At 41.5% G+C, this 25,736-nt stretch overlaps 1 protein-coding gene and 1 long non-coding RNA gene across 17 annotated transcripts in view; both read left to right on the top strand.

Annotated features, from left to right (window-relative positions):
* TPM1 (tropomyosin 1) overlaps positions 1 to 16,322 on the top strand; it is an 18,816-nt gene extending 2,494 nt beyond the window's left edge. For 3 of the 14 annotated variants that reach the window (XM_085303259.1, XM_085303258.1, XM_085303257.1), the window contains exons 3-9: positions 3,399 to 3,532; positions 4,856 to 4,973; positions 5,427 to 5,497; positions 6,318 to 6,393; positions 6,931 to 6,993; positions 7,271 to 7,340; positions 15,367 to 16,322. In XM_085303259.1, the coding sequence (XP_085159385.1) occupies positions 3,399 to 3,532; positions 4,856 to 4,973; positions 5,427 to 5,497; positions 6,318 to 6,393; positions 6,931 to 6,993; positions 7,271 to 7,340; positions 15,367 to 15,449 (615 nt within the window). In that variant the 3' untranslated portion in view covers positions 15,450 to 16,322. The other 11 variants (XM_085303263.1, XM_085303261.1, XM_085303265.1 and 8 more) reach the window with 10 other exon arrangements.
* Positions 16,323 to 19,466: 3,144 nt separating this feature from the next.
* On the top strand, positions 19,467 to 23,694 carry LOC146596573 (uncharacterized). Of its 3 annotated transcripts, none has more exons than XR_014895613.1 (3): positions 19,467 to 19,745; positions 20,109 to 20,191; positions 22,657 to 23,694. It is a non-coding gene; the product is annotated as an uncharacterized LOC146596573 (long non-coding RNA). The 3 variants fall into 3 exon arrangements; XR_014895612.1 differs by having other exon boundaries at positions 22,653 to 23,694; XR_014895611.1 differs by lacking the exon at positions 20,109 to 20,191 and having other exon boundaries at positions 22,653 to 23,694.
* Positions 23,695 to 25,736: the final 2,042 nt, after the last annotated feature.

Genomic DNA, 25,736 nt, shown 5'->3' with positions numbered 1-25,736 from the left:
GCGCGATGGCGGCGATGAGCTCGCTGGAGGCCGTGCGCAGGAAGATCCGCAGCCTGCAGGAGCAGGCGGACGCCGCCGAGGAGCGGGCGGGCCGGCTGCAGCGGGAGGTGGACCAGGAGCGGGCGCTGCGGGAGGAGGTAGCGGGGCCGGGGCCGGGGCCGGGGCCGGGGCCGGGGCCGGCGCGGAGCCGAGCCTCCGCCGGGGGCGCGTCACGGCGGGAGCGCGGAGGGGAGGGGGAAAGGCGTCGCCGGGGCAGCTGTGATTTCGGGTGGCTGAAGCGGCGAGGAGGCGATGGGTTGGGGGTTTGGGGTTTTTTTAGCCTCACTGCCAACCTTGGGAAGCGCTGGCAGCCGCAGGCTGGTTTTTCCGCTGTAAAATAGGCAGCGTCCTGTAGGGTGGCGGCAGCATCCTCGGCGCTTGTGTGGAAGCGATGCAGAAGAACAGGCTCGCTGGTCGCGCAGTTCGTTCCAGCACAGACGTGGTGGTCTTTGCGCCCGCTTGCAGCGTGCCGGGTTGTCCTGCCTACTGGGCAGCAGGTTCCCAGGAGCGAGCGCTGGCGGGGAAGGGCCCTCCGGCTGCTGCAGCTGCTTCACCTTCCTGCAGGTCACTCACGCGCCCTGTTCTCAGTAATGGATCCCGTCGGTGCCACGTTAATTTGCTTTGTAGGGGTTTATGCCTTGGAAAGAGCTGGGTTCCTTTTCCAAGCCTTGTTACTGAGGTTGGCTACTGTGCCACTGAAAGCGGGAAGGTTCACTGTTGTCTCTGCTGGCGGCAGGAATCGGTCTGTGGGAGCGATTGCAGCTGGCTGGCCAAGTCTGGCCGTGAGGCTTCGTCATGGGGCTGGCCTAAGGCTTAACATCCCGCAGGGCAGCATCTGCCTCTTCCCYGGAGCGGTTCGTGTCAGTTCTGCTGCGGACGTCCGCGTGGTGTTCTGTTTTTTGTTTGGAGGAGGCCAGTACTGACGTGAATGAATGCAGAAAGCACCTCACAGGTGTGTGCAGAACTGTGCCTCTTCTGCGATAAAAAATCTGCGTGTGTGAGTGCTGTGGCTGCAGTATTTTCGCGTGGTTGAGGACGAAGGAGGCGGCTCGAGAATGCTGCAGCAAGCAATCTGCAGCATGAGTTGACCCATCCCTTAGTGGAGCACCTTACACATATAGCAYGTGACCAGCTACAGAAGTTTTTCTTTCTGTGCAAGGTACAGATACGCAAACAATGAAAAAGCTAAAGCTGTGGCCAAAGCATATCACTGCTTACAGGTTTTGATTGTTAGACCAGCCTGTTAGTGTTTGGAGAGTCTGACTAGCAGCCTTCCCCCACCCCCCCTTAAAAAAAAAAAAAAAAGAAAAGAAAAGAAAGAAAAATCTCTTCTCTCTGCAGGCATTTTGTGGGGCTGTTAGCAATCACATTTTCAGAATGCCTTATTCCTTCTTCAATTATGCAATTAGCTGGAAAACAGAATCTCTCTTACAGCAGTAAYAATTAACATCCCATAGTAATTTACCTGTGTCCTCTCTCACTGTTAAAAATACGCGGGGTGTAAGTGCTGCGGCAGGGCTGTGTTTGCCTGCTCCCAGGGGAGTGCCCCTCGGTGTCACCCGGGTTTTCCTTCCTCGCCATATAAGGAGAGGAGTCGCTCTGCAGAGGAATAACTTGGGCCATATAAGGGGAGTCCGTAAACCCTTACTGAGTTACTGCTTGCAGAGCAGGAAGTAAAAACTTGAACTTTAGTCACCCTCTGTTTTCTAAGCTTATTGTATGCTCTTACCATGATGAGAAGTTGTTACGTGACAATAATTAACTTGTAACATTACTAATTTCCTAAGGGTAATGTTTGTGAAAGCATCTTTCTCCTCCTCAAAGCTGCGTTGTTTCTCGACTCAGAATGTTTAAATTCTTACTCTTTAAAGCTGGAAATCTAAAAATACTCGTTTGGAGTTCTACTGCGTTATTACACAGATAAAGTCTCCATATTGTAGTCAATATGGATCTGTATGGGTCTCTTCTAGTCCTGGTCCCACATGTTTACTGCCAATACTCGGTAATGCTCAAAGATATATTTGCAACTCCATTGTTTATATGTAATTTCTAGTCATTCTAGTGTCAGTGTTACTGTTTTATCAAAGGTTGCTTTACTTCCCTGGTGCATGGGTTATCCTCACTGATGTTTTGCACAACAAAACTCAAACCTTGGCCAAGTRTATCCAAGTGCCTCTAGCTAGTATGAACAACTAATAACAGTTCCTTAACTTTTTAATGAAAGAAAAAGTACCCAGCTGATACTTTTGKTATGAAAGAGATTTCCTTTTTTCACCAAGTAGATATTATAAGGATTACTGAATTTGTATATCTGCATACCTGGCAAGATGTTTTTCAATACAAATTCAGAGTAACTTTTATTCTTGGAAGGAGTTTACTTTTTAGAATAATCTTTTTGCTCTATCTCTTGCTCTTGATGTCCTTTTGAAAGAAATCAGGAAGTTTTATTAGAGGGGTTTCTACRAGAAGGCAGTTACAGAACTTACTCAGCAACTTAAGCAAGTGTAGGTTTGAGAATGTCAGAAGTAAAAGCTTGTAAGGATAAGAGAGACTAGTTGTGAGTGTTGTATGGAAGATAAAGCAAATGGGTAATGCAAGAGAGGGAAATCTGGGAAACTTTGAAGATGGCGTTATCAAAACAACTAATACTTTRGGTGACTGTTGCCTGTTCCAGGGCCCTTCCATGATGCAGCCTCCCCTGATGCTGCTTTTGCCTGCRCTGTATCTCACCTATACACAAAGCTTTTTGGGTATCCAGTGGCTCAGATATTTCTTAAATATTCTAATATACTCTCTCGGTGAGCTCACTCTCATTGCAAATGGTGATCTAGATGCTGTATTTTTACCTGTTTACCTTAAACTTTCTTACTGAAACCAAGGACATACTGGTACAGCATTTCTTATCRAACTATGGTCTATGGTCAGAGTTAAAGGATTTATTTTTTAAATGAACTCCCGCAGTAGATTATTCAGGATAACATAGAAGAATTGTGCAACCTGGTATTGTTTGTATTGGTTTGCTTTTTAAAAAAGGTATAGTTGATTCAAATCTGCAAATACAGTAACAGAAAATAYTCAGAGAATGATGCACAATTCCTCTAGTACTGTTGTTTCTGGTACGAAATGTACAGCCTTTAATGTACTTTATGTAAAGGAAGCACTAATCACATTTTCCACACTAAGCAGTAACTTCACAATTTGGTGAGGGCATGTATGTCTCTGTATATATGCCATTTAGTGGATGAAGTGAGAAATTATTGAAGTGCTTTTAAATGACACTAGCAGGTATATTGGTTGATCTTTTACAAAAGGTGACATATGTGTTACTAGGTATTAATTTCTGTTCTTCCTGTGCTCAGGCTGAGAGCGAAGTAGCTTCTCTGAACAGACGCATCCAGCTGGTTGAGGAAGAGTTGGATCGGGCTCAGGAGCGCTTGGCCACTGCCCTGCAGAAGCTGGAGGAGGCTGAGAAGGCTGCAGATGARAGTGAAAGGTGGGCAGGGCTGCTCTTGAAGGGCTCATTACCCTTATGACGAAGGTGGCAATTGCCAGGGTGTGGGTTAGGGAAGTAAATCAAACCACTCCTATTGCCTCTGAACACGTGTCATCTACTCTGCCTTTGCCTACATGAAGTTCAGTCACAACTTGTCTGTAGGGATGCCCTAAATGTGTAGGCTTGAGTTCTTGTTCATGTCTTAATTGTAAAGATCAAGCTTACCTGAGACAGGGCTGATGTTTTGATGCACTGTGTCATTTCCTGAGAAAACTGCTTGACCTAGCCCATACTCCTCTRTTTGGATGACGAGTTCTATATGGGTGATATGTATTCCTGTGCTGTAGGGTGATTCTTGATTTCTTTATGTGTAGAAAATACATATATGTTCTCCTACCTAGAGAACAGCAAAGGGTTGAAAGAGGCTTTGATTCTCTTGTTGATCAGATTTGTGCATGGAGGTGAACAGAGAGAGAGAGAGAGAGAGAGAGAGAGAGAGAGATGGTGATGACTGAGTCTTGTTTAGGTTGGGATTTTCAGAAGTAGTTAACGCGAGTTAGGAGCTCAAGATTTTCTGACTTTGGAAGATCTCACATTTTACTTTTACAGATAATAATTTATTATCTGTGATAGAATCTTTCTTTGGGAAAGAATTCCAAATAAAATGCATCTCTTCTTACCTCACTAACACTGCAGCTTGTTGAAACTAGAAAGCACACTACTATTTCACAGGATGCTCTGTGTCTCCTGAGAAAGATTTTCAGGTAAATGTGCACGGAAGGGAGAACACAAAGTATTTCCTATTGCAAAGGGGTTAAATTTTGCTGRTGCAGAGCACAAAGCACCTCATTGCTCAAGGACTCTGACATGACAAATCTCATGGGAATTTTTCTGTCCCATAAAGATAGTATCTGTCAGTCCTGCAGGAACTGAAACATGCTATCTCATGTTGAGTGAAGAAGCACAGATGTCTTAAGTCATTTTGCTAGATCTTTAGAAGCAAGATGTTTTTGATTTACTTTAGTATAAGAACTGATTTCCCTGAATTTAAAATGAAAAAGGCTTGTCAGCTGGTTTCAAGTTTCTGGKTAGAGGGAAAGAGCTAAACAAATGACTCTTATTTCCTCCTAAGTCATGTATCTCTCCTTTAAAATTCTGATGTGCAGGTATGCATGACTAGACTCTTGCTCTGTAGCATCAAATATCTGATGTGCTTCATTCATCTTAATGTACCTTTCTGAAAGACATATTCCAGTGGTAGCAGAGCTGAAGATAAACTGGCAAGCCCTGAACCTTGAATTTCCTGTTTTCCTTGTCTTTCAGAGGAATGAAGGTCATTGAAAATAGAGCCCAGAAGGATGAAGAGAAAATGGAAATCCAAGAGATCCAGCTTAAAGAAGCTAAGCACATTGCTGAAGAGGCTGACCGCAAGTATGAAGAGGTCAGTTTTTGAACACAGATAATCTGTTTCTAAGGCCCTTCAGGCTCTGCTTCTAGTTCTTTCTTTCCTTTGCTGTATAAGTTCAGAAGATCATAAACACTGCTGTGTGCAGCTGCAGAAAAACACTGGGTACCTGGATACCTTCAGGGCCAAGTAGGTAGCTGGAGATTTGTGCTCAGTCCTTTGCACCAAAATGGTTGAGGGTGCTCCCTGGTCTCTTAAGGAGTCTCTCAGAAAGACAGACTATTTTAACCTGCCTTTTAGGGAATTAGGAAAATGTCAGGTAACTGAGACCCAAATAAATAATGAAGATGTYGCATAATAAAACTTGCATGTCATCTCTTTAGCTAAAAATGGGAAGACGCCCAACTGTTTGCCTCATAGATTCCAGCTGCCGATGATACTGGCTGCAGCAGTGTGATGCCTGTGATTGTCATTTGCCTTTTCCCATAGGTGGCTCGTAAGCTTGTGATCATTGAGAGTGACCTGGAGCGGGCTGAGGAACGTGCTGAGCTTTCGGAAAGGTAAATGGTGGAACCGCCCCGAGATGTGTGTGAGGTGCTGCAAGACAGTAACTGTAACAGCATGAAACATTGGCAGTCCACTGTGTGTTCAGCTCAAAGCTATGTTCTGCTCATTTACTGTAACAGGTGAAATAAATGGTCAGCACCAAAGTAAATGTGTTTGTATGTGTGTGCGCGTGTGTTTGTCACTGCATGCTGTACCTGCACACTGATTTTGTGAATGGCTTTTGTGCATTTCATGTGTTCACTAACAGCCAAGTCCGACAGCTGGAAGAACAGTTAAGAATAATGGATCAAACCTTGAAAGCATTAATGGCTGCAGAGGATAAGGTACTGATACTAATAAACAGTTCTTAGGTTTAACTGCAACCCAAGTCTTTCAGCTTTTATAGCCAGTTAGCTCACTCGGTAGTAACAAATCAGTCCTCACTATGCTCTTTACTCTCTTTGCATCTTGCTTTGGTGGTTTTCTTTGGTCTCTTTTTTTGTTGTTGTTTGTTCATTTTTACCTTTACAACCGATCTCTTGTGCAGCCAAAAAGAAGCTGAACTGCTCACAGTTAAAGGCTGTACAAATATTTCTGTGTAAGCCAAGGGCTGTAGATAATTTCTGTCTGGTATTCTTAATGCACACTTGGAACACAATTGGCATCATAAAGAATTACTCTCAATCTGTGATGGATTCAGCTGCTTTTGAGGCCATCCTTTTGCTCTATAATTGTTTTCATTTTTCTCTATCTTTTCCCCCTATTTTCTCCTGTTTCTTTTGCTTGACTGAATCTTCCACCCGCCCCTTTCCTGCCATCCTTCTGAAATAACAGCAAATGTGCTGAGCTTGAAGAGGAGTTGAAAACTGTGACCAACAACCTGAAGTCGCTGGAGGCTCAGGCTGAGAAGGTAGGCTAGAGACGAGACTTATGTGAGAATGTGTTCCTTGACAAGTTGTCACCTGGACTGGCCTGTGTTTCTATATGCTGATAACTTTTGTATGCAGCATTTAAGCAAGGCCATTTGTTAATAGAAGTATTTGGACACTTACTGCTCAGTTCATATTTGGCTGTTATGAGAACCTGGGATTCTTTTGGATTCCAAATAGATCAGTATTATTTGAACACAGCTACTGTTAAACATCAAACAGCATTTATGTATATTTATATAACATGCTTTAAAATGGCATTTGGTATGCCAACGTATTTTTTCAAAATGCCYCTCCTCTTTAAAACTGTAGGATTAATTTGTACTCAGAGTTCCCACTGCATAGCCCAGGTATAAAACTATTGTAATAAAATTCACATGACTACAGTCTGGTAAGTGGAACTTAGTTACACCCATGTTTCTTCTATACAGCTCATCTATTGGAAGACGGTTATGAATGTGGTTTCTGTATGTGTAGAGTGTTTGGTCTAATACTAGTGATCCTCTTTCTAATTACAGTACTCGCAGAAAGAAGACAAATATGAAGAAGAGATCAAAGTATTGACTGACAAACTGAAGGAGGTAAAATTAGAACCTTTCTGTACAGCACACCTTCTAACACTATTTTGTTTCTTTATGTATAAACACTACTATGAGTCTTTAAAGATGATGCCTCATTTCTGAGACAGTGAGTTTAGCATTTGCTATCTCTTCTAAAAGTGAGTGTTTCCATACTGTTTTAATTATTTCAAATCCATCAGCTATCATTGCACCACTACTACTCATTTGAATTGTTGCTTCTCTATTTGTAAGTACTATGTGTGTTTCCTAAAATGATTTGTATTTGTCTTGACTTCAGGCTGAGACCCGTGCTGAATTTGCTGAGAGATCAGTAACCAAGCTGGAGAAGAGCATTGATGACCTAGAAGGTATGGTTCTTTGTTTTTCATGCTTGCTACAGAAATATAGATCTCATTTTCTATTGTTTTTACTCAGTACCCAGTTCTATTATCAAACTTGTCTTGCTTATATAAATGGATCTACTTGAAGAGTAAAATATGCAAAATGTTTGTTAAATGTTTTCCAACTGAAATGTATCAATAACTTAAATGTTTTGGGTGAACAGTGTTTTGCTCTTGCCTATTCCATTTTTTCTCTTCTAAAGACGTCTTTCATTTTTACTTTAAACTCTTCTACTTTGAAGTATATGCACATACAAGGTAAACAATTAGATGATAAGTATTATTAGCAACATTTTTTTTTATTTGCTTTTAAAGTTGGTGAAGAGCTGTGTTATGTTTCTTTTAATTAGGCATGCAACAAACTAATTTATGACTGCTAAAAGTGCAGGTCAGGGCAAGCATTTTGTGGCAGAGAACAGTTTCAGCAAATCTGATAGACTGTATACATATTCAAGACGATAACTTAAGCAGAGAGTTTTCTTTAGGGTTCTGATAAATCTTTCAGAAATACAGTACAATGTGCTTCCCCCCCCCTCCCCGAGTAAATAATAGTATTTTGTAATTAAAAGGTTAAGTTACATGGAGTCTACTTTTTAGATGTTTTACATTATGTGGGATTTTAAGCAGCATGATWGCTTGGTATAGCAGGCTTACTTATGTATAAAGCATATGAAACTTTTAGAATCTAATATTCAGATGCTGAAAACTTATGACCACTTAGGGAAGAAGCAGAGAAGAAAACTGAGCGCTTTAGAAAGAACAAAAATCTCTTGAAATATCTAAGCTTATGACTACTCACAGAAAGCACTGGGTTTTATAAAAAAGCAATGGAAGATAAAAGTTAGCATCTTCTTTGAGCTCCATTTTGAGATCTTCTGTCCCCGCTACTGTTGCACCYTGTGCGTGCCTCCCTAATGGTTACTGAAACAGGTTAAATCCAAGGTAGGGAAACACAGGTTTTGCTTCCCTTATATGCTTTGTTTGCTTCCATCTTTCCCTCTATTACAGGTTACCTCACTGGCAGTTCAGTTAAATAACTTGTCACAAACTATTCACTTTTTAAAAATGTATTATTACTCCCCAATTTTGTATTTTGTTTGGTCCYTCTTTTGTTCTGTCTGCCACAACACTTCTTTCTATGTGCTCTCTTCCACTTTCCTGCTGCTTCTGGATGGTATCTCACGCCACTGCCTTCACCTTCCATCCCATGATCATGCTCCATTTCCTTGCACACTTCTACCTTCCTTTGGGGGAATGCTAGATGAGCTATACGCTCAGAAACTGAAGTACAAAGCCATCAGCGAGGAGCTGGACCACGCTCTCAATGATATGACTTCCATGTAAATGTCTTTCCAGCTTGTGCCTGCACCTACTTCCCTGCCCTCACTGATTGCACGGTTCCAGCTTTGTGAAATGATACTCCCTCTCTAGTGGGAGACACATTCCTTTAGCGAGACTAGGTGTACAAAATACCATGAACAATTTCTATACTACGGTAGAGTGTGGGTGAGTGTTGTGCCTAGGCTGGGAAATACTCATGGTGATTTTGTAACCTGCCTAAGAAGCTTGTGTTTACTCTTTCATTCCATGTCTGACCCTTGTGTCTTGCAGTTGCTCTCTTTGTAGCTCTGCTCCTTTCAGCTCACCTCTGTTCAAGTGTTTTCTCCCAGGCCCATCTTTTTTAAATTGCCAGAGGATAATTACCTCAGTACATTGTGTGTGGTGTGTGTCATTCTTCCACTATCACAGTTTTTCTCTGGCAAAGTTCTTACTAGCATTTCAAAGGAAAACGTGAGACTTAGCTGTATCTTCTACTAATGCTAATGGAAAATGTGTATCTAGATTTTCTTAACTACTATGAAATTTTCAGTTATTATTGAATTGCACATGCAGAAATTGATTGAAAACACTTTGTCATTTAAACCTGTAATAACGGAATTGAAATGAAGGTTGTTTCTGTGAACAGTACTTGGAAAAACAAATCTTTGCATTTTTTGTGGACAGTGGTAGTAAGCAACTTGCTGGTATTAACACACTTCTGCTATTTGCTTTAGTCATAAAGGGGAAAAAGAGCATTTTCTGTAGGAGCAAAAGAGAAGGCGTGAAATCTGAGGTGTGCAGTGATGATATAGCCTGGCCTTTCTTCCATGAACCTAAGAACTCTGAACAGAGATCAGCTGTGCTGAATCTGCTGTCCGACGCTCTTACCTCTTGTTTGCATGAACCGYGTGCCGTTGGCACGGGAAGGAGGAAGAGCTGGGATTCTCTCGTGCTTGTGAGGTGTGATGTTTGGCCCCAGCCTTTCTTTCGGGACTTTAACATGCTTTCAGCAAGGCATAAGCTTTGGTTAGAGCTGAAAATATTTGGCATGCACTTACTTTTTTTTTTTCCTTATTTACCTTTTTAGATCCCTACATTTGTTCGTTACTTCCTCCTCCCCCAACTTTTTAGTGTCTAATGTTGTCTGCTTTGTATACTCTTTATGTTCCAACATATGCTTTTGCTCAGTGGCTTATCACATGAACAGATTTTTTTCCTCTGTATACAGAGATTACAGTGTTTCTTCAATTTGAGGTATTTCCAAATGGAAAACAGACTTTAAAATACACTCCTGTGCTGGTACACGAGGATTTGCTGTAGCCTTGCAATCCCAGCATGGTGTGGTATTTCACTAGCAGTCATCTCGGCATGCTGGGCTCTGCTGCACTGTTGCTACTTTTTTGGAAATCTTTACTGCACCTTTTTATTTCCTACCTTATCTCACTTTTTCTTTTCATGCAGATAATTTTCTTTGCTTCACTTCTTCTGCAAAGACATCTTCATCAGGTTGGATAAAACATCTTTCCAAGCTCTTGGATGTTTCATGGGTTCATTGTCCTGTCTGCTACCTTAGTTGACTCTCTCTAGCACCTGTCTCCAAACATGCTCTGTTGTGTTCTATTGTACAGAAACTCCACATCTCTCAATGTAAAATAAACACCCCAGCTGTATCCCTTCTGCTATTCCCATGCCTTTTATTTATTTAAATAGTATTTCAGTTATTAATAAAGAAATTGCTTTTTTCGCCACTAGAGATTTAACTTTTGTTGCTGTTTTCATTTTTTCCACAAACACTTCTGCTTGAATGTTGACAGCGCAAAGCCAACAATATCAGCATATGGGATGAGAATACTATTCCTGGTATTTAGAGACTAATACTTGACCTGTCATGATCTTGATCTTTCTCAAGTTACGATGCAGATAATGACGCATAGATTAAATGGGATTTTTTTWWAAAAAAAAAATGTTATTGTTGGGCTAAAATCTGCAAGGACGCTACTCCCTTGGGGTCACTTGGTCGTGGGAGCATGGCTGAGATAGCAGTTAAGCCCTTGACGTTAGATTTTTCATTTTATAGTTCAAATTGTCCTCCTAGTGTGACATTGAAGACTTCCTTGTTTTATATAAATGTCTGTTAAGTCCCTTTGCTAGAGAAGTTAAGGGGTAATGCCAAAAGTTCAACTCTTTCCCTCCCCATCCCCCCTCCCYGCCCCAAGTAATCACTTAACTGTCTTGCAGAAAAGTCTTCCTCTGTGTCACATGTTGATTTCTTAGGAAGGGTGCTGCTTGTTACCTTTTTTTAATGTTATAATTTCTCTTGAAAGTTCAGCAGGGAGATTTTAATAGCTTTTCAGTTTTGTGCTTAGCTCAGACTCGTGAGTATGAGTTGCAGATTCCTGAGAAATGTTTCAAATCTGGAATAAGAAACTTGTTATTACATTAATATTGAAATAATTGTGCTGCAACTGAAACATAATGATTTCAGGTTTGAAAGCCTAGACAGTGGTTTTCAGTTGACGTGGCAGTGCCTAATTAAGTATGAAGCATTAAATACTGACACGTCTTGCTCTTTTGTGCTGTTATGTGCAACTAGAATGATTGCAATTATTGTAACTTCCTTTGCAATAGAAGATATTTTCCAATTTATATTAAAAAAGTTTCAATTGAATTGACTTAATATACCTCTGACTGTATTTGTTGCTAAGTTCCAAAGCTGATAAACTTTCATCACAGTGCAGCTGAGTTTTAATTTAGTRTAATTTAGCATGTAGAATAACGTAACTGTGGCTTTCTCACTCAACTTTAAAATTGCTCAATGGCATAATTTTGTAATGTAATCTAGACTGCRTTTCCCTCCCTTAACTCTGTTCTCCAAATAAGGCTTGAGAATGGGTCCGTCTCTTCCTCTGTTGCCTTTCTTTGCTCAGATAAAAAGCTGGAATGAGATGAAGTTATCCCATGACATTTGTTTCTTCCTAACGTTACTGGGTGTGGGAGGAAGCACAAGTATTGGATATATATCAACAGTTACAAGTAGTTCTGTTGTTACAGTTCAATAACTTACCACTCCTGAATCAAGAGGTAGTAAGTGTGTTTTTTATACTCAGTATATTGTAACTGCAAAGTAAAATGTTCAGCGTGGAGGTTAACCCAGTGTGTTTCAGCATTTGTGAGATGACTGAGGCTAATACAGTTAATCTGACAATTGCAGGGGTCTCGGGGAGCACGGTCAGTTGTCAGCTGACCTGGGTAACTTATGCTACAGCAACTCCAACCCTTGAATGTATTGAGTTTCGTTTTATTGCATCAGTAGTGTTGTTTTTTCTTTTTTTCCCCCCTCGACTCCCTGTAATAATGTGTTTAAGAAGTTAAAATCCAATGTAGGATGTAGTAGTAATTAAAATAATGGGGGAGGGGGGAGTCTTCGCAGTARCTCTGAATATCAATGTTTAAATCTTCCCTTTTCCTTTAAACATACCTAATCACACCTCTGCACTGCAGGGTGGTAAGTTGCCGGAAGGCGTATTGGAAATGGCCCGCGTAGTGCAGATACACCAGTAGCTCCGTGCAGAGCTCGCGGCAGCCCTGCCGCACACGTTGGCTCCGCGGAGCTGTTTGGGTCTCTCTGTGCAGTGCGTCCGGCGCTGTCACTTTGGACCTGACCTGCACATTGCGCCCCGCTTCCCACGAGCGCTGGCCGCGCGTGCGAGTCCCGCCGCCGGGAGCGCAGCGGAGGGGCCGGGCCGGCCCCGAGGCCCGCTTTCCYGGGCCCGTGCCGCGGGAGGGCGGCTGTGCCGGGGCCGAGGGGYGCGGGGTGCGTGCCAGGGCTCGTGTGCCCGGCATGCCCGTGGTGGCTCCCCTCAGAGTCCTGCCTCCGTGGTCCAGGCAAATCAGAGCCCAAACAGGCTGCCTGTGATCCAGCCGGGGTATGCACTTGCTTAATAAGCATTTTTCGTGCTGACCAAGGGTTCATAGTCTCACTTTGGATGTTAAGAAAGACTGGGAATCTTTGCCTCAAATAGTAGTTTTCTGCGATGCAGGTAAGCATCCAGTTCTGAGTTCAAATTGTTATATTGTCATGTTYGAGTAACTACTCGTACATTCTGCCAAACAAGTCAAATTTTAGTAACTGTGAAGTTCAGATGTTTTTTCCACCTGTGTCTTAGAATGTAACATTGTTCCGATAAGAAAAGCAAAAGCCTCATTAATGGTCCGAGACTGGAGTCTGTGACTTGCTCTGACTTCCCTGGAGTGGCCGTCAGAGGCTGGCTCTGGGGAGGAGTCGTGGAGAGCTGCCACTCACCGCACCAGCGGGTAGTTCAGTGCGCAGCTGGGCCGTTGCTGTGGGATGCTGCAGCCTGACCCTGYGGAGGAAGAGGATTGATGTGGCAGCTGTTAGGAAGGCTGTGGAAAAGATTCTCTACAGGGGGATAACCTGAGAGTGGGAGGCCAGTTTACATCTAGACTATCAGAAGAATATACACAGTTTGAAAAAGCAAAACAGTCAGAAACCATCGGAGACCTCTCGTTCCCCTCTGCAGAACAGCTCTTACATTTACTGTCATGACACAGCTGTAGGTGTTTGATCTTGACRGTGATCTGTCTTGTCAGTTTGCTGCATTTGGGCAACACAGATTTTCACACTACCATTTCATTTACCTTCAGTGTGGTTTTTGTGGTGTTGTGTGGGGGATTTTGTTTTGTTTTGTTTTTGTTTTTTGAAGTACCAGTGGACAGTTTAAAGCCTCTTTGTATTAGGAACACAGGTATGCTTTCCTGGTTTAAAGACGAATAATAAAAATACCATTTCAGCTGTTGGGTTCCACAGTAAAGAAGTTAGGGAGTTGGGCACTTAAGGATCAGTCCAGTTCCTGCTTGCTTCAGTGACAGGAACCGAGGAGAGGCTTGCTGGAAGGGTTGGGGAGTGTAGGTTGAATCAAACTGAGTAGTACTTGGCTCTCTGCTCTCTCCTGTATTAGCCTGGTCATGGTACAGTTGCTTTCCACCAGCTGAGTTATGAGCTTCCAAGACATCTTAAATATTTTACAAAGAAAAACATCACTCATAGAACAAGTTTTCTATGCATTAATCATGAAGTTTTAAGCAGGACTGAGTCCTTCTAGGAATATAGCTGCAGTTCTTCCATTTTTATTCCTCTTCGCCTGTCTCACAGCTGTTCTCCACAACAGGAGTCTTAGCAGGTCCTCTTTAGGTTATAATAGCTGTTCCTTGGAGTAGCTATTTAATTGCTAAAGCTCTAGAGACAAAGGTAAAATGTTTCTCTGTTACTAGTTACTGAACTGTCTGTGGTGTGACCAGTTTCTTTATTAACTCTTACTTACCTGTTTTCTTTGTCTAATCTGTCTTCATTCTGCCTCTCTTTCCTTCTAACCTGCTTGCTGCCTGTACAGACCAACTCTACCAGCAACTTGAGCAAAACAGTCGCCTAACTAATGAACTAAAGCTGGCATTGAATGAGGATTAAACTTTAGTGCGAATATATTGATAACTCGTTTAAAAACTGCTTCTTCCAAAAGTTCCTCCAGAATTAATCAGTAAATGTAGAAAGTAGCAAGAAACCTAGAAATTGATGTTCAGGATGTTAATTCTCTGACAAGTTAATGTATGAAATTCTCAGTTTGTTGGAAAAATTAAAATGGAAGTGCTCCTTCTGATGAGGCCTTTGATTATCTGTATGTACAACTGCTTTGGAGGAGCTGTAAGATCCTATCCACTTTGGTACTAATTACAGCATTTAGCTAACAATATCCAAAAAGCAACAGCCTTCCTTGTAGAGAGACTGTTGGTTTAGCTGATGCCATAAATTGATCCTGAGATTTTTACTGGAAAGTGGATGGAAGCGAGGATTCAAATTTGAAAACCCATGTGAAGGATATTTATGGCTGTTCTGTATCTGGAGATTGTAATGCATTTGTTTTGCGTTACTACAAAATGGGCTTGTATTTGACTAAAAATAGAAATGGGAGCTCCATTTGAAAATACCTGGTCAGTTTAAAGGTATGCTTGCATTAGTATGAAGTTATTTATGGGATTCTGGTAAGATGCAGCTCTAGAATATTGTGCTCATTTATTGTGTCATGTAAGTGTGTTAAATGACAATCCTATAAAAATGTGCATGCAACATAAAGCTACTAACTTTTTTGTTTTTTATAGCAGAAATAAGTTAATTTTCTCAAAAGTCACTTGATTGAAGGAAGTGGCTTTAGGTTTTTTGTTAGTTCTCTGCAAGTTCCAAATTACATGAAGCTTAAAGTGTGGAACTGCAAAGAATTTGTATTCTGTTCTTCCTTACCACTCTACTTTAAAAAACACATAAATAAAAATTCACTCACCATCCCACATTCCCATAGCAAAAAGCTCCTGGAACCAACAAGAATATCGTCCCTGTTGGCAGTGCATTTTCTTTTCTTTCCTTTTTTTTTTTTTTTTAATGCAGCTGTAAACAGTTTAAGCTTTCATTCCTTGCAGTTTGTTTTATTAATTTGAAGTTCTCCCTGGTTGTGCTGTCTGAGGATATTAGCATTTATGAGCATGCACATTTCCTACCTTCTAAACCCTCCATTAGAAATGATGATTGCATGCCTTCATGTTCTGAGAAGCGGGGCCTCCAAAGAACTGCTATTCATGTTTTAATTTTCTAATTCCACAACAGAGAAAGTGGCGCATGCCAAAGAAGAAAACCTTAGTATGCATCAGATGCTGGATCAAACTTTACTGGAGTTAAACAACATGTGAAAATCTTCTTAGCAGCAACCACATTATTTGTTTTATTATTATTATTTTTTTTTTTACACCTGCTTGCCGTGAAACCCCATAAACTTGTCTTTATTTTAGTTTCACCACAGTCACGAGAACATCTGCTAAATTATCAGGCAGGGGTCAGGGAAACACCAAAATGGGCAAGCCTTATGCGGGTTAAGCTACAATACTATGGTTTAAATGTGCCATTTCCCAACAAAATGTTACCTACACTTTTTAGAGAGTTCAGCAATTCAGTATGCTTAGATCTGAAAAATCCTGGCTGTGGCAGAAAGTGTCCCACCTCAAGTGCCAACTACAGTTTTTAACATGAAGATTGATTTCATATTCAAGAAAGATAAGGTGGAAATGGTGCTATTGTAAACAAAAGGTTCTACTGAAGTCTTTTGTTTGATATCAGACAAGTCAGGAGTTTGACCAGCACAGTAATTTATTTTATTGGCTTTTTATTGATCTGTGAGAATTTGGACTTTCTGTGCCTTCCAATTTAGTAAAACGAAGGATATATAAGCAACAGAAAACAGAAGGCTTCTGGAGGCTTTAAATTGTGTACTTGCAACTCATTACAGAAGTGTAGGTCAGCATTTCACCTCAAGTATTCGTTCAATTGTATTTTTCATGTTGAAATGAAAGATTCAATAAATTCAGGAGAAAACATCAATTTGGTAGAAATTGTTTTAAAATGTATTTTATTTGTGTGGAGTTCGGGGGAGGGGGAGGAATTTATAAATCGATAATCGCATCACTTTATATTTCACACTTTCTTTTGAGCAATTTTAAAATTATGCCTGTATGTAAACATTGTATAATGATATGGAATAAAATGCACATTTTAGGACATTTTTTAAATTTTGCTCTCCTGTGATTTGTTTCTTATCACATTCATTTTCCATCTGTATTGTATTAAATAAGCACATGTACGGTGTGTCTCACTGGGATACAGTATCAACACACTGGCTTCCAGTCTTTTCTGTTAGGGTAGTTTGTAAAAATGCTGCAAAATGTTGGGATTTGGACTGATGTGGATATTCAGCAGCTTACAGAGGCCCTTTGAGGGCCATATGCCAAGAGTCCATCCCCAGTACTTGATTGCATCCCCATGTCGATACGAGCCCAGAAAGCAACCATCCCCAGGGGGATGCCTGAGCTTCCCGCGTCGGTCATTGTTGACCAGATCTGTTTTCAGTGGAGTTAGTGGCAGAACCCTCATGGACTTCTGTGGAAAATGAGCTTAAGAGGCTGGGCTAATGAAAATCTGCTGTGTATTTGCATCTCGTACCTGCTAGTATTTGTTAATTTATTTTGATGTGGTGATAGATTTATCAAAATGGTGATGTGCCAAGTTCATGAGAGAACCTTTAACCCAACTTTTCCCTATTGGCTGCTTGTTTCTATGCAGGTAGGTATTTTTATTTGAATTACGAGATCTGTGACTAGACAACTTCCAAAAATAGTTCTGTTCCGTAGCCAGCAAGGAGCCTGCCAGACTTTTTCCCACCTAACGTGGACTGCTGTCTTATTTTGTTGTTTGTTTATTGTACGAAGTATTGCGCACAGTGTAAAATAGACTGGCAAGAAGGATGCTATCGTTTCAGCAGGCTATTCAGAAAAAAAGAAGGAACATATCCAGAAAGTGAACTAGGTGATAAAGCAACTCAAAGGGAAACAGCAGGGAGATTTGCACACAGGGAGTGAAGACCTGCCGGGAAGGTGGACAGCGTGACAAGGATGGGCAGAAGAGCACTCCAGATGCTACTGTTATGCCTTGTGCTGCTCCTCTCACCTCTTCTCACATTCCTCTACCACAGAGGAAAGAGGCTGGCAAAGTCCAGGCAGCAGCAAAATCTTTACGTCACCCCTCCTCTGGGTTCAAAGTGCGGCGTAMAGGAGCTCTTCATGTATAAATCAGTAAAATTCCTTTCTTACAGTGGTTCTGGCAGCAGCGGCAGAATCTGGGCTACATTTCTGTAGGCTGGGACTTCATTATCAAATACCTTGGCCAGGAAGGTCATGATCCTTTAAAAAGAAGAAAGCAAACCCAGCATTTTTTTTGATGTTTTTCAGCTGTCAGCTAGCACATATCAAATGTAGATGTGCCTTTATTACACACACACACGCACACACGTGCGTCATGGTACAGGGCATTTCCTCGGGATAAATGACTAGAAGATTGTGGGTACAAGATACAGCCTGAGGGATCTAAACTGGTTGTTAATCCCTGGGAAGTGCTCTGTGCTGAGATTCTTACATTACAAGTTGACAGTAAAAAGCACACAGGGCTGCATGTCTCTGTCTCTTGAGGAGAAGCAGCAGCCATGGCCACCTTGGCCATGGCCAAGTGCCTGAATTAAGTGCCTGAATCCTTTTCCTGCTCCCCCAGCAGTGCACGTGCTGTGGGCAGCTAACAACGGAACTGGTTCATTTTGAATCCATGCTTTCTGTCAATTATTTGCTATTAACAATTTGGATTGAATTAGGGAAAAATCAATATAATTTAAACGGTTGAGATTGTTTGCATAGGGTTTTGTGCCTTTTTAGCTAAGTTTCCAGAAGTTCATTTTCTCAAACCACAGAAATGCATGAACAGCTTTGGCCCCGTGCTCACAGTGTCTATACAGCCACAGCCTGTCTGTTTGGCTAAGCCTTAGTTAAACAAACAGCTCCGTTAGTGCAAAGGTCTTGGTGTTGCAGAATCAAGCTTTGTGGAATCGTTGCACAAGGAGAAATTGTCTTTCTTGTGTCAAAGCTGCTGGGCCTTTAGCTGCTCTGACATTTAATATGTAGATTTAAAAAAAAAACAGCTGTCCCTAGTCAGGATCCCAATGAGACATTTCAGTTTCTAAAGGAGGAGACTGATGTTCAAAGGTGCTGAGCATGCAGTAGCTTTTGTTGTTCTCAATAGGACACTTGGATGCTGTATTAAAGGTTGGAGATTTGAGAATCCTCATTTAAAATACAGATTTTAGGGCTTTCTGTTTTTGTTGTATTTCCAATTCTTCTTTCCCTGATGTCTGTTTTGCCTTTGAAGCAATACTAAAGAAATTACTCTCTGCTGTAGTGTGAACAGGAAAACCAAAGTGTGCTGTTTTGTTTCATAGTTATGGATACCTTTCTCAAATAACATGGGGATTTCCCTTAGTTTCTATTTTGTTTTCCTCTTTGAGAATTCACAAGAACACCAGCTGTCCATGTAAGAAATATTTTTTACTTACACCTGCTATTTAATCTGACAGGCAYTGAGTTGAGTAAGAACTTGTTACCTTTCATTATACCCTTTAGAAAAAATACTATCACCAATTAGGTAGAGCACTACTTTCCCTCCAGCATTAGTACATCTTGAGCTTGATTCCCTTTGGAAGCATGCATCAAAACCTTGTTAACCTTCCTACTACAAGATCATCATTGTTGGAGATGATAGGATGAAAARAATCCAAGTTGAGTGTCAGACATTAAGATGAGTGTGSAGGTGGTAAAACTGGTCTATTGAGTAATGTTCAATCCCACCGTAAGATATAACTAAGTATGCTATACATGTGTATGTGTACTTGTGCATATCAGTGTGTGCATGTATGCCAGAAAGTGTATACAACATTTAATACAAGGAAATTATTTCCTTTGTGCTGACGGCATGCATTGAATATATTAAAGTATATTCGTTATTTACAACTGAAGCAGTTGATGGGTTGTTCCAGATGGCAGGAGGGATAAACTGTCCCCACTTAGTTCTTATTGCAGAAGTCAGTTACCCAGGCCGTCACCTTCCCTCATTAATGGAGGGTATCAGACTGTTCTTAGCTCCTTCCCGTACCTGYGCATGTGGAAGTACAAAGGAAATACCTGCTTTAGTGTTTGCAGTGATCCTGCTGCAGCACAGTAGATTCCATTAACTTGATCTACTGCTATTTTACATGTATGGAAAGGCAACAGAGTAAAATCTCTTCTTACTGGTCTGCATAGCACATATCAACTGTGCACTTACATATGTACAGAGAGGCTCTTTTGAAACATGCCTCAACTTGGGAGCAATCATATGAAGCGCAGGAATGGAGTCTGGAGTATGCACAGACTCACTCCCATAAGAATACACAGGCCCAGTGCCAAATGGCTCCACCCAAATATCTGAGATGTTACTAATTTGATAAGAGCCCTTTTCCTGTTTTTGACTAGTGTGTGCAGTTGCTCAAGTTATCTGCGCTCAGTTCTCACAAAAAGCACTCCTAGTGACACGGAGCATGTCTGCAGGGCAAAAATGAACGGGTAATCGCAGCACAGGTAGGTGAAGCGGCACTAGAAAAGATAGTCAAAGCAGTGCATATGTGGAAAATGGGCTAGCAACCAGCTTGCGCCTACAGCTGGATGAGTAGTTGGTGCAAAGAGAAGCAGAGAAGCACTTGCTGCTGACAATAGGTATCAGTAAAAAGACATGCTGGAGCTTCAAATATTGTTGGAGGGTTTGGAAAAATTGCTTATCTCTTCCCACAGTCTAAAATAGTTAAAGAAAGTAAACACAAATCAGGATTGTATTCTTTAGAGAGGGATGTGTCTGATGACTCCCATACAGAATTTGCAATCACGTTTTTCCTCTTAGTATTCTGTCAAAGTGAATGTGCCTGTTGATTTTTTCCTCACTTGTAGACACATGAAGTTGAGATCGCACCAGAACCTGGCATTTTAGGACAACTGAATGCAGTCATCTGGTCAGCTGCGCTCCTAAGTTAGTAAGTCAGCAGCAGGCATTAAGAGTTCTCACAGTCACATTTCTTGGGCCATAGTTGTCTGAGGCTTGTTCATTTTGTTGAGCTTTGTATTTTGGGGAAAGGGGTGGAGAAAAGATTTAATTGCCCAGTTTTAAGGAGCTCCTCCTAGAGAAAGATGAAAAGCTTTACAGCAGTAAGTGCATGTACTCTAATTTTGCCTTTGGGCATTTGGTACTTTCTGATTAATATGCTTAATCCTTTAGGTATTTTACACCTGCCTTAATTCATTTCTTCTTAAAGCAGTGTGCTTCAGGTCAAAAGATATACGTGGAAAAACCAGAGGTGCTGATGCTGTCTGGTATCTGTTCCTTTATGTGGGTAGTGGCTACAAAAGACACTTTTTTCTGTGGTACATTGCACCTCTTCCCACTGAATGGGGAGAAAAGCTGGAGAGCGTAAAAAGTTCAGACCTATCAATCAACTGAATCTAATGATAAACATAAAGCCATTCTCAGGGACTAAACTGTTTAGTCCTCTCTGTGCTCAGTTTTCTATCAGAAGAGATTGTTGTCTGAAAAATAAGTTCAGGAAAAAACAGGAAATCATTCTGTATGGTTATTGGGACTTTTTTGGGTTTTTTTACGCTAATGTATTTCCCAAATGTTCCTTCATTACTTGTTTTAGCTGGTGACAATTATTTTTCCTCTTAGTGCCAAGAGGTTTAAAGTAAGCCCTGAATTAAAAGTATGAGAAATCACCACAAGAAAACTGAGTTTAAAAACTAACCTTTCTGCAAAGAAGAAAAAGAAACGTGTGTGCCCTTTGGCCGGTCTGTAACCAGAGCATGGTCTTTTCAGCATTCCTTCGCCTGACATGCAAAACATTTCCTAAACTCCCATCCTGTTGTTTCTAGGAAATGTTTGGGGCTGGATGCAAGTCATAAAGGAAGTAACAATGTGGCACAATAAAACTCTCTTATTTTCCATCATATTGAAAGTAAACAATTCCCAGGTGACACCTCTCAAGCACACAGGCAAATAGAATAAATTAAGGAGTCACATCCCTTTTATGGTGTGTGTAAAGAAAGGGTGGCCAGCCTGCACTACTGCGCAGGTCGGTATGAGCTGCTGCCAGAAGGCAGGACCAACGTGCTGGGCTGCTAGGTGGTTCTGAGGTCCACCACTGCCATCTCTATTAACTTGTGACTGGGACATAGACATGGCACGGCTGTGCCACTRGTCTGGCTGCAACAGGATCAGTGCTCTTGTGCAATGTAGAAAAAGTACCTCATGTTTAACTAAACTCCTGAAGAATTTAAGATCTATAAAAATCCGGTATCTGACATCTGAATCATGGTTCAAGCACAGCAGAGCCATAAACATGTCGGTCTCAGTGTCTGAAGACTGAGTCACCTAATATTGTAATTGTGCTTAGTCTCCTCATCCAGACACCTTAAACATTTCAAGTTCTGTTTCTGAGTAACATTTGGGGACTAAGTTGTTGAGTAGATAATTCATTCAGTCATGATTTTTGTTCAAAAAAAAGAAAAACACCTAAGGGAAGACATTCATTTTAAAGTAAAACTGTAAGTACACACCTATTTACATACCTTTTGGGGAAGAGATGTTTGTTTTTTGGCTGGATCTAACTGTCCTAGCATAGAACTTCATTGGTGTGCACTGGTGAGGCTAACGCTATTCTGTAATGGCACTGTAATCACACASGTGTTACCTTGATAAGCAAATTATAACCCCCTGAGAACTGATCAAGAGCAAACAAATAATGTGAGGAATCTGTAGTAACAACTCAGTTCAGTAAGACTGAGACACCCAAGAGAGATTGCACTGCAGTAAAACCATCCCTTTGCTAGAAACTGGTTAAACCCGTAAAGCTTCTTATTGCCATCTACTGTACAAAGGTTTCAAGCCAAACGGGAATAACAGTTCCATCTCTTGGTTCTCCAAAAAATGAAAATGCTTCTGAAAATAGAGAAATCAGAGCTTGATTTCTGCCTGGATCTAATGTTCCCCTTATTTATCTTCTTTTCAAAATCAGAAATAATTTGTTTAAAGCAATCTTTCACATACTGAGAGCAGAAACATCAGGTGTGATCAAGTGAATCATTATTGCTTTATTCTTTGCATCTTCTGTCAACATCAGCTTCCCCTATAGCTATGTATACAGGTATACCTAGATATTAATATTAAAAGTATTATAATTGTTGCTTTCCTTTTTTTCATCCTCATTTTATCTGGCATAAATACAAATTATGTTGTTTTTTGACAATTTTATCTTCCACTTGTTAATTGTTTTCCATTAGACTTGGGTTTTTTAGATCTAGAAATTAGTGTTTGTTTTTAAGTCTTTACAAAAATTACAATCCCAGGGATTAATGGAACATTTAATTGGTTCCTGCACAAACGGAGGAGGATTGATAGAAATCATGAAGTTTTTTTTTTTTTTTTAAGGAGCCATACTTTAGGAAGTATTGATGAATCTTCATGATTTGAGAACAGCCAGTGTTTCCAGCCTCTGCTGCCCACCCGCAGCAGAATTAGCGTGTTACACCCTTGAGAGTGGGGAACAGCAGCGCAGAACGATGCGACAGCTACTGCCCAGCAAGACAGCTAGGAAGACACGTGCACGCTTTGTTTCAAAGTCTCATGTTGTTAAGCCCTCGGAATTTGTCTTACTCGAAGACCATGCAGCCTGGAGGGATTCTCGATACTGGGAGTCCGAGGGGGCCCGGGCCGGAGCGGTAGCGCTGTGAGGTGAGGGAGCGCAGCCCTGAGACCTGCTGGGGGAGACGGCCCAGCTGCGCGGGGGGAGACGCCACGCCGTGTCCCGACCATCTGAACTGGTGTGTTCACCAAGCACTTGGCAGGGAGGCAGAGCAGAAGAAAATTCAGCTGTTTTAGTGCTAAACCATGTGGAGTTTTTCCACTATGCCGGAGGGAACTCCAGACAGCCTTTTCTGCCTGTGTTACGTAAGGAAGCTGGATTACAGCTGGGAATMTGTCCCTATATTTTTAAGTGACTGATGCTCAAGGATAGAAAAAAATTTTTTTTTTCTTTTTGTAAATTTAGAAATGAATTAGCCTAGTACTTGCTGTTCTCATTTTCTATTGCTATCAGTGGGAGAGAGATTTCTTAGCACCTCAAAGGGCCTGGAAACTCAACTCAAAGTTCAACAAAAACCGTAGTTTTGAGGAAGATGCGACATAAAACTGCAGGTCATATTGTGCTGCTGGATTTAATGTAAAGCTCTTCGTTAAAGAGAATCAAAGAAAAATGACAAGATACATTACTCTCTTAGGCACGTTCAAAAGCATGATGCCAAAGAGGGTTTAAAAATACAGAGAATCATCCTGTCACAAAATACTTCCCAGGATAGTTTAACACAGTGCAAAGAAGCTACCAGAAAGTACATCTTGTACCRGTTGGGCATTAATTTGTACTGTTATAAACAACTGAGTTTTATTGAGAAAATAGTAATGAGAAATAAATGCCTGCTATAAAATGTGTATCATCTGGTCTGCATTTGACTTCACACATGAAAGCTATTTGGTCTGGCTTCCTGCCAAATCCTGCAGTTTTGGAGATCATCAGGCAGAAAGAACACTGAATTCCCTAGGTTAGGAGCTCAGAATTTTCTCCTGGCATATCCTATGCAGAGTTCCAGAAGGAGAGACTCCCTCCTTTTGCTTACAATTATGGCTCAATTTTTTGAATTTTTAAGCCATAGCATTCTCTGTTAACATCTTTAACATTTGCAGTGTGGCCATTACTAGGAGTTGTTAGCTGTTGTTCAAGAATCCTTCAACATGTATACATCTTGTTTTAAGTCATTCTCCAAATACCCAAGAAAATCTCTGAGAAARGAGCGGCAAACCCCTGTACCGGACTGTATAATCCATCAGACTGGAAACTGGCGGCTTTCTGCGTAAGGAGCTTTCTGCATGGCGATGGAACAACACATCTCAGTCACTGCCAGTTATTTGCAGGGTTTAGGGCCCTGGAAGTGTTCAGTCTTTAAGGCATCCCCTCATTGAGGAGTTAAAAAGAGAAGCACTATGATCATTTCTAACCTGTTTGTAAACCATTGCATTTTGCATTCCTCTCCTGTGCTTAAACTCCTGAACAAGTTAGTCTGAAACTCCAAAGAACAGTATCAGTGATGATAAAAAAAAAAAAAAAAAAAAAAAAAAAAAAAAAAAAAAAAAAAAAAAAAAGACTGAAATGGGGGATTAATGAGGATTTTTTTTTAACATTCTTTGAACCTAACATTATCCGCACTATTTTCAATGTAATTAGTAATTTCCCAGCAATGAACAATACAATAGATACAGGAAAGGAAAAAGGAGTTAATGTGAAAATGTTACCACTTGGTACGACAAAATTTATATACTGGCTGACAAAAATCTATATACTGATGAAGATGTTTTGATGAGCCACTTAGACGTGTGGACTAACTCCACTGACACCTCTGAGGTGTCTGGATTTGTCTTTGCATTGTGGGCACATTGGCTCTTCAGTTGTCAGCAAATGGCTGCTGTGAGGAGCCCAAATCTGCAGATTCATCCCTCTGGCAAGCTCACGAGAGTCCTGATTAGTGCTGTCCTTGGCTCCTCGTCTGACATTTGGACTTAGATCTGGCTGACACTACTTACAGCATGTCAATCTGCATCTGCTGATGCATTGAAAATTCTCTTTTCTTTCTGCCTTTTTGAGTAATAATATTATAGTTTGGTCATTTTTTAGTCTAAAGTTAATTCACTGTTCAGTCAACATTCAARCTATTACAGAGAGCTATTAAAACTTTTATTGGCAACAAATATACACAAAGTTGAGAGGAAACCTCTGTTTGAGATACTCAAAAGCATCAGCTGGAGGGCGTTTTCATTTCCCATGCCTCAGAATGTGAGAAAACAACTGCAACTACCTGGAAAAAGCTGTTTCCAAGAGGAAACGTGGGCTGTGCCATTAGTACTGCTCTAGGTTGCCACAGCCCAGGCTGAACTGCACTCTAAAACTGGCACTGGGAAATTCAAGGTTTATAATTAATTCCTCARTGATCTAGATTAAATACACTCATATTACAGTTGAAAAGTTTTATCTTAGTGCCAGCCTAGCTACCCAACGTTACCAGCATTTTTTCCAGTTACCGGCAGAGCAGAACCATACTTTAAAAAATCCTACTTTTTAAACAGGCGAGGAATTCATGATAATTTGATTAATCTTAAGGGGGCAAATACTGCCCATAACTGAGTCCGGGCACAGAGATGTTCCTGGTGGTAGGTTAAACGCGAGTCCTACGCACCAGGCTCACCGCTGCCCGGCTGGGCGCCGGCGAGCGGCCCGGGCGCGGCAGGCTGTGACCGGCGGTCGCGCAGCCCCCCGCAGCGAAGGCCGCCGCCAGCCGCCCTAACGCGCGCTGCTGCTCAGTCACCAGCCGCGCCCGGCTGCGCCGTTTCTAACGTGCAGCAGCTTCGCGCCCGGCGGGCGGGCGGCCCCGGCACGGCGCAGCGCCCCCGCGGCCGTTTAACGGCCGGCAGGTGCCGGCCGC

Source organism: Rhea americana, unplaced genomic scaffold, assembly GCF_003343005.1.
Source record: "Rhea americana isolate MKP2758 unplaced genomic scaffold, rheAme1 scaffold_2, whole genome shotgun sequence".
Taxonomy (NCBI): Eukaryota; Metazoa; Chordata; class Aves; order Rheiformes; family Rheidae; genus Rhea; species Rhea americana.
Note: the sequence above shows the minus strand (reverse complement) of the source record. Positions and strands in the feature narration are given on the sequence as shown.